The sequence below is a fragment of the Schistocerca serialis genome, chromosome 5 (genome assembly GCF_023864345.2).
Source record: "Schistocerca serialis cubense isolate TAMUIC-IGC-003099 chromosome 5, iqSchSeri2.2, whole genome shotgun sequence".
Classification (NCBI taxonomy): domain Eukaryota; kingdom Metazoa; phylum Arthropoda; class Insecta; order Orthoptera; family Acrididae; genus Schistocerca; species Schistocerca serialis.
In genome coordinates this window covers 537,346,922-537,359,605 of record NC_064642.1, presented here as the reverse complement: position 1 = coordinate 537,359,605, position 12,684 = coordinate 537,346,922, and the positions used below count along the sequence as shown (strand labels likewise).

Genomic DNA, 12,684 nt, shown 5'->3' with positions numbered 1-12,684 from the left:
ACATCAGTTTCTAATCATTGTGAAACGGGTGCAAGACATGTTCAATATGCTATCCACCATTTTCTGCCATAAGTTGAATTGAGTAACAGCTTGTTCTACAACATATTGAAGTGTCTCAGAAGTCACACTTCAGCATGAAGTAATTGGAGCACTGAACACATCTTTCAGATAACATCTCACCCAGAAGTCATATGAATTAAGATCAGGTGATTTGGATGTAGGGAAATAACGGCTGATAGTCCTAGCATTTTCGAAATACCTCTGCAGCAGTCACTTCACTGGCTGTGCAATATGCAGAGAAGTGCAATCTTGCATAAAAATGATCCAACCCACAAGTAAATGCTGTTGAAGAGTTGGTGAGCAAAGGGCTGTCATAGTGTTTACTAGTGACACTATGGGTAAAAAGACTCGCAGGACTCCTCTCAAAAATATGCTACCCTACAATAAATGGTACTGTAAGTCTGCACCACAAGTCACCTTTGCTGAATGAAATGGTTGCAGCTGATGTGTATGCAGATTTTCTGTTGCCTACTTTCTACAATTCTGCGTATTGACATATCCTGGGAGATAGAAATAGGTTTCGCCTGTCCACAGAATTTTCCATGGCCATTCCTTGTACACTTCCACGTGAGCAAGAAATCCCAGAGCAAATGTTTGTCTTGCTGGCAGGTCAACAGGAAGCAACTCCTGAACATGGGTCGTTTTGTGTGGATAGCAAGCAGAAAGTTTTGTAGGATTTTATGCACTGTACTCACAGGCATGTCCAATTTTAAAGCAATTCCACATGCGCTGCATGTTTTCTCAGCACTGCTGGACCCCTTCTGCAGTCCTGTGGCCATGTCTTCGACAAATGTCAGATCAACTGCTTCCCTCCCACTGCCACACTGCACTTCAAAAGAACCTGTCTTCTCAAATTTTTGTAACCTTTGTCCTATAAAACACATTTTTTGCCCCTACTGGAGCTAGGAGGTTATGAAACCCATGGTGCTGATGCATGTGAACTTTGCTGATTGTGTGTCAAATTTGACTGAAATTTATGTATAGTTGTTTGGGTGGAGATCCCAGCCATACATACGTACATACATACATACATACATTACTAAAATCTTCTCTGTTTACATGCTGCATCATTTCGAATGAAACACTCAAATTTTCGATAGCTTTCTCCACCATCATCATCAGGGGTTCAAATCACTGATCGCCAGATCTGGCATGGTGTTCTTCTTATTGAGTTGTAATGGCTAGTGTCTGGAACCTTCCATAGAGGCTCAGAGTGGTGCATGTTTGTAAGGAACATTGAGCTCAATGCTTCAGGGACTTAAAACATGCTGCTGGCCACTTGCGCCCTGCGACATCCTTCGGTCCCACTGCAGGACGGAGCTGCTAGGAGCTGCCCAACTTGTGTTCTGTGATTGTGCCTCTCTGGCTTTTTCTGGCAGTCATTGGTTTCAGCTCTTGATCATGACGGCAGAGAAGGCTGTCGAAAGCTCAAGTGTTTTATTCAAAATTATGTGGCTTCTAAAGTGAGAAGACTCTGAGAAAAACACACACACACACACACACACACACACACACACACACACACACACACACACACACTCTCTCTCTGCTTTGTTTGTGTGTATATGTAATAATGAATTTTGTATAGTCACAACTGAGAGAGTAAGGAAAATATTAGTAAAGAACCCAATCCACAGCAACAGGTGATGTGCTGTTAGATACCTGACTGGATTCCTTATTGAAATAACTGATAACCTTCCTAAAATGTTGTAACTATATGATGAAACATAATTGAAGTTTGCAATTGAGGAAAATGGTTGCTAGTGTTATAAGACTAAGCTTGATAGGATCCATGTCTTCAGATTTTCAACACTTTAACAATGTATGGTTTGTGAACTAATATCTGCTATTGAAATTACATCCACTGATGCTCTTCATTTTAATAATTGTTTATGCTGTAACATTGTAAATGAATTAACATTTGTAATAATGTCAAGTTCACAGAAGGCACAGTACTGTGGAGAAAAATACTGCGATAATAAAGCTAATCAAATAATTGTACTTCAATAGGTGAAAGTTAAAGAACGTAGTGGAAACAGTGGTAAAAAGTAGAGCAATGACATGGTAGTAGCACGATTATATTACTGTGGAATTAATGTATAATATGTAAGTCTTTACTATGTGGAAAAATGTTTCACAAAGTCTAATTCAGTGCCATAATTGTTTTGTAATAGTACTTAAAAATACACTACTGGCCATTAAATTTGCTACACCATGGAGGTGATGTGCTACAGCCGTGAAATTTAACCAACAGGAAGAAGATGCTGTGATATGCAAATGATTAGCTTTTCAGAGCATTCACACGAGGTAGGCACCAGTGGCGACACCTACAACGTGCTGACATTAGGAAAGTTTCCAACCGATTTCTCATACACAAACAGCAGGTGGCCAGCGTTGCCTGCTGAAACGACGTTGTGATGCCTCGCATAAGGAGGAGAAATGCGTACCATCACGTTTCCAACTTTGATAAAGGTCAGGATGTAGCCTATCGTGATTGCGGTTTATCGTATCGCAACATTGCTGCTTGCGTCGGTTGAGATCCAATGACTGTTAGCAGGATATGGCATCGGTGGGTTCAGGAGGGTAATACGGAACGCCGTGCTGGATCCCAATGGCCTCGTATCACTAGCAGTCGAGATGACAGGCATCTTACCCGCATGGCTGTAACAGATCGTGCAGCCACGTCTCGATCCCTGAGTCAACACATCGGGACGTTTGCAAGACAACAACCATCTGCACGAACAGTTCGACGACGTTTGCAGCAGCATGGACTATCAGCTTGGAGACCATGGCTCTGGTTACCCTTGACGCATGCAACCAATACAGAATCAGATCTGATTTAACTAAACATTTCACAAATTAAGAGTTAAATTCCACATTGGGTCATTGGTGCTCTCGGTGCCTTGCATCAATTGAAAAGAGGCAAAATCGCTGGTGTCAGATTGTTACATGCCTCCAATTAGGTACTATCCAGTTTTTGTGTTGTGTGGCCCACATTTGCAAGGTACATGACTCCAAGTGAATCTTGAATGCAGTTTCTTACACAGTATTAACTTGGAAACTTACTGAGGTGGGCCTGAATTCAATGACGAGAGCAGCTCCTGTAGAGTTTCTAACAGATTGTCATTGACAAGGTGCGACTCTCATTTCAGGTCCCTGTTGGTTAGGATCTTTATAGGACCACAATTATTGTCCTGTGTTACATGGCTGTGAATGATAACATCTTGTAGAATATTGCACTGTCGACATATACAAACCAACAGATAGGCAACTTTGTTCATGGCGTTATCATGGGCATGTCCAAACATGTTAGCTCCTTTTTCCAATTCTACCATTTTGACTCATCTTACTGCGCTGATTCCATGCAACTAACAGGCAGACTTAAGTCAGTGTATAGGGTTACATGACTACGTGGTATCAGTTTTAGACAAGATACAGCCTTCCAGTGTGTTCAGCATCCTCATATTTTGTCTGTGGAGCTTTTGAATCCACTGGATGCAAAGTAAAATTTCTGTTTGAGTAGACGTTCCCATAGTGTATCAGTGGAATGAAAACACGAAATGGAATTACTCATGTTAATGCATTAACAAAAATGTTTTTAGTTGCACAAAGTGACATAAATATTTAAACACTGTAATTTTTGTTAAGAATGATAAAACAGCTGTTTTTAATTTTTTTATGTTTCTCTCACAATTTACAATTGGAGATTATTATTGTTGGTTGGCTGTAGTTTGGGGTCTTACCATTTTATGTTTAATGGGAAGCAACAGCATTTTTGAGAAGGATGCACACTTAAATATTTCAGGCAGCCTCTTGCATTGTGTTTTGAATGCTTTTGGGAACTCTGGAGAGTTTGGTGGGAAATTCAACTTTCTGTTGATTGAAATGTATGTATTAATCATATTTTGATATACTGCTATTTCACTAACATCTGATGGAGAACCAGTTGATAGAGAATTTTAATCTGATTCTCCATTAATTCTGTTTCTCCACATTGCTTCTGTCCTTGATTTGTAAAATGTTAATGGGATGAATATTCAACTCAAAGTTATTCCTCCAATCTCAGGTTTACTTGTCTCCTATCAAAGTACTTTTTATCCCAGCTTGACAGGAATGACTTATGATTTGAATGACAAACTGTTGGATCATAATCTTTAAATTCTTTCAATAACAGCTGTATCGAAAATAACTTTACAACTTTGAAAAAATCGTGTTGATATATTTATTTAATCATAACTGAAGAAAACTTCACAAGCCAAGATTGCTAAAAGTCATTTTATTGAATGACTGTTATTGAAAGAGCTGCGCTGTCATCAACAGACATTACGCTTTAAATTTTTTACAACATATTATCCATCAGTGTTGCAAGTCGCTTCACATTGCATATGCACTTCCCACTGCCATGAAGATCACTGCACATTGGAATCTTCATCGCCAACCACAGTGTGAATGTGGAGTGGGGTCTTCACTGTTATCACATTGTGTCTGTCTGAGAATATAAAACAGGGGTTAGTCATCTCACATTACTATCTCTATCTTTCTTAGTAAAAATGATATTTTTTATAGAACATTTAAAATTTACTGAAATAACTTTATAAAAAGATTTTATGAGTAAATATTATTTGTCAGACAGTAAAAAGTCTTCAGCTTTTGTAATTAATTCCAGCTGAACTCAAAATAGCAACTATAAAAATAACAGTTGCTGTGAGCACAAATATAGTCAGATTTGTTCTCACATGCAACAAGTACTCGTTGAAGGAAAATTTTTGATTTCAACCAGAAAACTTTGAGCTAATTGTAAAATTGTCACTGTGTACTTACCTATCTCAAGTCCTGTACATGCATTTCACTGGATTGTTAATGTCTTTGCAATGTAGCAACAGATCTTCCTTTTCTACTGTGAAGTATTTTTTTACTAACCTAACATGTTTGCAATATGTATTAGTAAAAGCAGTTTACAGTTATTTTTTGTTTGCAGCACTCTGTCATGAGTCCTGTCACACCGCTTAATTCAGCACACATACCATTCAGAACACCAAAATCTGTCCGTCGAGGAAAAGTTGCAAGTGATCACCGAGTGCTGGGCACTCCAGATTATCTAGCACCAGAATTATTACTGGATGAACCACATGGTAAGAATTTTAGTTCTCTGTAACTATTTTTTATTTACTTAAATATTTGATAGCAATATCAATGCAAAGGAGAAGAATGTTGTTTCCCAAAGTAGTTGAGTCAAAAACAGTGCAAAGTTATACATGCTCAAGTTGAAGTGTCGCTTTCAGAAAAGTTAATATTCTACATAGTAGGCATGACAAGCAGTTCACTGAGCAGAGGACAACACACCAAGCAATGTGGCACAGTGGTAAGAGCGTCATGTTATGTTCGGCAGACCAGCTGATCAAATCTTTTTCTGTAAATCCTGATTTGGGTTTTCTGTGATTTCACTCAGTTGCCTGGAATGGTTTCTTTTAAAGGGCATGGCCAATTTCCTTGCACATCTTTGGTCAGTCACACAGTACATTACTTCAGATACATTATATAACTACACACACAGACAAAATAATGTTTTATGTGCTTTCTCTTCTAAGTAGTACAGTTATTATTTTGTCAGCATTCCCAAACATTACACAAGGAATTTTAAAACTAGGTACCTGAAAATGAGAATAGTGAAGTTTGGTATTATAATCCTAGAACCATTCAGGAGCAAAAAGATCAACAAGCAGTCATTGCATAACTGTCTGCACTCCTTCTCCATATGTATATTGGTCTTTTTCCCCTCCATCTGAACACATCTTGCATCAATGATTTGCACTGGTCCTGTCAGCTATAGCTCACACATATACGAAGTAATACTGGAAAACAAGTACATTTCATGTAACTTATTAGGGCATAGAGTTACTTTTTGGATTGCCTGTGTTTCATTGTTACAGTTATATTTTAATCGTACTGAGTTTCACATTTGAAGTGTTGAATTATTCAGCCACCTAGAAAATAAGTAAAAATAATAAAACCTCTCACTGTAAAGGGGGAGGCGGGGGGGGGGGGGGGAGGGAGAGAGAGAGAGAGAGAGAGAGAGAGAGAGAGAGAGAGAGAGAGAGAGAGTTGGGGGGGGGGGGGGGGAGGAGATGCTTCAGCTTATGTCAGTATGGTTTGCAGAGGCAGCTGTTGGTAACACAATACATGCCACTGTACAGGGTGGTCCATTGATCGTGACTGGGCCAAATATCTCATGAAATAAGTGTCAAACGAAAAAACTACAAAGAACGAAACTTGTCTAGCTTGAAGGGGGAAACCAGATGGCGCTATGGTTTCCCGCTAGATGGCGCTGCCATAGGTCAAACGTATATCAACTGCATTTTTTTAAATAGGAAACCCCATTTTTTGTTACATATTCGTGTAGTACGTAAAGAAATATGAATGTTTCAGTTGGACCACTTTTTTTGCTTTGTGATAGATGGCGCTGTAATTATCACAAACATATGGCTCACAATTTTAGATGAACAGTTGGTAACAGGTAGGTTTTTTAAATTAAAATACAGAACGTAGGTATGTTTGAACATTTTATTTCGGTTGTTGCAATGTGATGCATGTACCTTCGTGAACTTATTACTTCTGAGAACACATGCTGTTACAGCGTGATTACTTGTAAATACCACATGAATGCAATAAATGCTCAAAATGATGTCCATCAACCTCATTGCATTTGGCAATACGTGTAACGGCATTCCTCTCAACAGCGAGTAGTTCGCCTTCCATAATGTTCGCACATGCATTGACAATACGCTGACGCATGTTGTCAGGCGCTGTCGGTGGATCGCGATAGCAAATATCCTTAAACTTTCCCACAGAAAGAAATCGGGGGACTTCAGATCTGGTGAACGTTCTTAGACGACCTATCCGCCTGTCATGAAATTTGCTATTCGATACCGCTTCAACCGCATGCGAGCTATGTGCTGGACGTCCATCATGTTGGAAGTACATTGCTAATCTGTCTTGCAGTGAAACATTTTGTAATAACATAGATAGAACATTAAGTAGGAAATCAACATACATTGCACCATTTAGATTTCCATCGATAAAATGGGGGCCAATTATCCTTCTACCCATAATGCCGCATCATACAGTAACCGCCAAGGTCGCTGATGTTCCAGGTGTCGCAGCCATCGTGGATTTTCCGTTGCCCAATAGTGGATATTATGCCGGTTTATGTTACCGCTGTTGGTGAATGATGCTTCGTTGCTAAATAGAACGCATGCAAAAAATCTGTCATCGTCCTGTAATTTCTCTTGTGCCCAGTGGCAGAACTGTACATGACGTTCAAAGTCGTTGCCATGCAATTCCTGGTGCATAGAAATATGGTACGGGTGCAATCGATGTTGATGTAGCATTCTCAACACCGACGTTTTTGAGATTCCCAATTCTTGCGCAATTTGTCTGCTACTGATGTGTGGATTAGCCGTGACAGCAGCTAAAACACCTACTTGGGCATCATCATTTGTTGCTGGTCGTGGTTGACATTTCACATGTGGCTGAACACTTCCTGTTTCCTTAAATAACGAAACTATCCAATGAACGGTCCGGACACTTGGATGACGTCATCCAGGATACCGAGCAGCATACACAGCACACGCCCGTTGGGCACTTTGATCACAATGGCCATACATCAACACGATATCGACCTTTTCCGCAATAGGTAAACGGTCCATTTTAACATGGGTAATGTATCACGAAGCAAATACTGTCCGCACTGGTGGAAAGTTATGTGATACCACATACTTATACGTTTGTGACTATTACTGCACCATCTGTCACAAAGCGAAAAAAGTGGTCCAACTAAAACATTCATATTTCTTTACATACTACACGAATATGTAATAAAAAATGGGGTTTCCTATTTTAAAAAACGCAGTTGATATCTGTTTGACCTATGGCAGCACCATCTAGCGGGCCAACCATAGCGCCATCTGGTTTCCCCCTTCAAGCTAGACAAATTTTGTTCTTTGTAGTTTTTTTGTTTTATGCTTATTTCGTGAGATATTTGGCCTGGTCACTATCAATGGACCATCCTTTATATTAGAACAGGGAATCAGCAAGAAAAATTAATTCTGTCTCCTCTTCTACCAACTACTCCATTGGAAGATGAGAGTAGAGAGAAGAGAGTGTGGTTGGATTAAAAGAACGAGAGACTAAGAACAAAAACGTAGATGATGAGCTCATAGTACTCAGAGTGATGATAATTTCAGTAAAGGGTGATTTTTTGATTTATTTTTATTTTATTTATTTATTTATTTTTTTTTTTTTTGCCTATGATTAGGGTTTTTATGTTAAAGTGGTAAGTCTGATCCATCATTACATTCTGTAACAGAAAGTGAAGAGGAGAAATTTCGCTCAAAATTGTGTCCCGTATTGGTATGGACTTGACACATCTTCCCATGCAAGATTACTAAAATGTATGACAATTTGGCTTTAAACATACATTGAAATTAATCACTGAAAGAAAACTGTTAAAATTAACTGTAGCAGATGGCCATTATTGATGGTGGATGCATCTTAGTTAGTGGCCAAATGGACTTCTAGACAAATGCTATAAAATTTAGAAAAGATTACATCTTTTAATATAACCATCAGCTTTGTGGGGCCGGTATTTGTTGTTTATGTGCAAAATAGAATCATAGCTTGGAGACCGTGGCCAGATCATTTAAGGTTTTGTGCTTGCATTCAACTTTGCAAAATACTTCGTGATGATTGGCAATTAATGTTCGGGACACTGTAGCAAGCTGCAAATAAATAAATGGCGGAATACTAATTGCATTCAGCCACTGCATCTCCATGTCATGATCCATTAAACTCGTATTGGTTGCTGGCTGTAACCATAAAGCCTTTAAATATTTCGTGTATCTTTTATAGGAGAACAGGTAAAATGAGAACTTGTGAGATGTAAGTAATTTACATTAATTTAACTACAAATGGTTCTAATGCTAATACATGACCCTTACATCACATTTGTGTACACAAAAGCCAGATTAATTAGTGACTCACAAGGAATGCAGTTACAGTGTGTCCTTTTGGTCAAAGGCTAACAGACAAGTGAGAGAGATCCAAACGAGAATGCACTTCATTTACTTTCTAAAACATAAAGCATATTACAATCAATCGTAATTGGCCACTGAAATATTATTTATGAAATAATAATTACATTTCACATAATTAATTTACATAGGTTATTTAGATTTGAATTTATTTACAGTAGATAATTAGATAAGTGCACATTTTTGTGCTTTCTGTTGTTTTTGTGATGTTAAATAAACATGAAATTATGTGGGTCTGTTCATGTAATGCTTCAGACTGTGAATCCTTGAGGAATTAAAAGTCCTGGGCAAAGGGAAAAACCAACTACACAGGTACACAAGATGATTATATTAAAGTTTGGAGAACGGTGACTGTATGCTGCTTCAGCAAGTTCACTTTAGCATTCTTGATGTAGTCAGTATTCCACATTGTCAAGAGCGCCTGAGGAATACTTAGCAAGTCACTGAAGTTGCTTTCTCTCACACTGTGTAAGCATTTTCTTCTTGAGTTGCCAGAGGGCTGCACATGCTGAATCTCTCTCTTTAGTGGCAATGTTGAGCTCCAGAGAGAGAGAGAGAGAGAGAGAGAGTCCTTTGTAGTTAATTGGTGTGTGTGTGTGTGTGTGTGTGTGTGTGTGTGTGTGCGTGGGAGGGTGGGTGGGTGGGTGCGTGCGCGCACACGCAAATCCTAAAATGGCGTGTAACAAGATGATGCGGTTAGAAAACTTAGATATAGTACATTAACTTTCAGGACTGGAAATCGAAGTATATCCCTGTGTTTTGTATGGCAACCAGATTCATGTCTTATTTTCCATTTGTGTCTTCAGATTACTGTTGCCAGCATTCTCTCCCATTTCAGACAGTGCAAATAGACTTTTATCATCTGCAATACCTGGTTGTGTGAAAAATTCCAATGAAAATGAAAAGATTGTTTGGAACTAGATGATCAGCTGCAAGTGCCAGTGTTCCAGAAAGAAGTGGTTGTACCCTTACTATACCCTCCCCACCTTTTTTTTTACATCAGTGAAGAGTTTGATTAATTTACTCATTTTCTTGATGGTAATGAACTTACTTTTGTATTTTAAGTGGGATAACAATTGTGTTCCTATCTCATGGCTGTATTTTTCAGTTTCATTTAAAATGTTACCAAACCATTGAAAGGGTGATCACGTGATGACAGGGTTAACAGTAATTCATACTACTTTTGGCTTATTCCCATCACCAGTAGTGCTAAAAGCAGTTGCAATAAATACAATTCTTTTTGAAGCTGGATATTGTCTATAAGATGTTGATCATGAAGCTGTTGCTGTTTCACCCTAAAACCATGTATTTTGCTCACCTTTGGTGTCTGATGGGACTCGCTGGGGATGAAAATTCGGCTGTACTCTTAACAATCATTACTTTGTTTGGGCAGATATGTAAGGCTGAAGAACATCTGAAGTTAGTCTCAATATTTTCACATTGAGTAAAAACATTTGAGGACTTTAAAACTAGATATTGTATCTGAAGATCAAGACAGCATGCCCCTTTATTGGATAAGTCACTTGTGTGAAATTTCATTAATTGTAATGTAATGCACAGGGTGGCATCAGTGCCCAGGAAACTGACATCAAGGTCACGGAAGCTGAAAGAAAAACAGAATGTTAACTGCCAAAAACTGACCCCCGAAGAAGCTTTTTTCCTAAAAAATGTATACATTGACCTGAGGGAAGTGGAGAGGAGGCCACTGAGACCTAGATGAAACTCATAATTTGAGAGAGCAGGAAAGGAGTGTGTTAATGGTACAAGTGTTGGTGTCCTTGTTCAGTCCTCTGTCCATGACTGTGCCTGAGGACCTTACTTGACTCTTCTTTTGCAACCCCGTTGGTCAGCTGCTGAATGATCAATTGAGGTGAAATGAGTAATGAGTTTTTACTGAGATTTTGTATACAAATAATCAATTAAAAGGAACATAGTCAAACTCTTGTTTTGCTGAAAATATGCTCTCGGATCACAGCTTCATGCTCCCTCTGCAACCTCTGCTCCTAAAACCAAACTGAGATTTATCCTTGAATTATGCCATCTGAGGTATACTGTTTGAGTTATTGTGTTTTAAAGTAGCTTAGCATATTCTGGTGGTAGAGATGGTCTTCTAATTGCATGTATATCTAAAACTTTTTACTGACTGGTCTCGCATTAAATATATTATTCTGTGTGGTTCAGTGCTGTGCTAATGTAAGTTGTAGCTTTGTCAGCTTGCTTGATTTAGCAAGATGCTGAATACTTAAGGTACTAGACAAATACTGTATTTGAGAGGACTGTTGGTCTCTGTGCAGCCATTCTCTGTTAAGTTGATTGGGATGGGTCCACAGCCTTAATGTGATTATGGAACATGGTCATTTCCACTTATGGCTGTCAGAATTGTTTTATTTTTTTATTTATTGCTATTGCAGTGTAGATAATAAATTACCTTCAGCCAGAGAACTCAAACACAAATGTAGTTAAACAGGTGCTCGACAGCAACACTATGTGTACTGCTGTGTTGTGCTTTGGTGTAATTGGGAAGGAGAAGGGGCCACACATTACGAGCTATGGTTACCTAAACAGGCAGACCTGTGAGGACAGCTGACATTATTGCATGCACAGTAGCTTTATTACCATCACTCATCGTAACAAAGCTACTGATAGGCATGTGCAGCTGTGGGTAATAGCTACTCTACAATATATGTAGTTTGAGGCTAAAATAGCTGCTGATTTCACAATGTATATTTCTCAACTAAAAATACAAGTGGTATCAAGAAAGTAAGTTTTGCTGGACACTTGAAAGAAAGTGCAAAAAGTAATGACAAAATACGCTTAGGAATAAAAGCTGACCTGGGATTCTGTTCCAACATTGTTTCCATCCATGCTAAGACAGCTGGCTTTGTGAAACCCAAAGTTGTTTAACTTTGTATGTAATGTTGTTATAATGATAAACAAATAGTAACAGTTTGTTTGGAGGTGCAAGGGAAGCCTTCAGATGAAAATCAGGTAGGGCGATGTTGGCAGTGTGGTCTGTAATGAGATGTTTCATTCATCTACATCTACGTGATTACTCTGTTATTCACAATTAAGTGCCAGGCAGAGGGTTCAATGAACCACCTTCAAGCTGTCTCTCTACCACTCGACTCTCAAACGTCGCGCGGGAAGAACAAGTGCTTAAATTTTTCTGTGTGAAGCCTGATTTCTCTTACTTCATTGTGATGATCATTTCTCCCTACGTAGGTGAGTGCCAACAGAATGTTTTTACAATTGGAGGAGAAAACTGGTGATTGAAATTTCATGAAAATATCCCATTGCAATGATAAACACCTTTGTTTTAATGATTGCCACTCTAATTCACATGCCATGTCTGTGGCACTCTCCCCCCTATTTCACAATAATACAAAACGAGCCACCCATCTTTGAACTTTTTCAGTATTGTCGCAGAAGAAGTTGAATAGCACCGTGGTGTAGTGGTTATGATACTGAACTGTTGCATAGAGGGTCGTGAGTTCAAAACTTACCCGGACTGTACAATTTTAATTTCCATATTCGG

At 38.8% G+C, this 12,684-nt stretch overlaps 1 protein-coding gene across 4 annotated transcripts in view; it reads left to right on the top strand.

Annotated features, from left to right (window-relative positions):
* Positions 1-12,684, top strand: part of LOC126482322 (serine/threonine-protein kinase greatwall) — a 118,552-nt gene that overhangs the window by 81,706 nt on the left and 24,162 nt on the right. For all 4 annotated transcript variants that reach the window (XM_050106366.1, XM_050106367.1, XM_050106365.1 and 1 more), the window contains one exon: positions 5,039-5,192. In XM_050106366.1, coding sequence (XP_049962323.1) covers positions 5,039-5,192 — 154 coding nt within the window. The remainder of the gene's footprint in view (positions 1-5,038; positions 5,193-12,684) is intronic.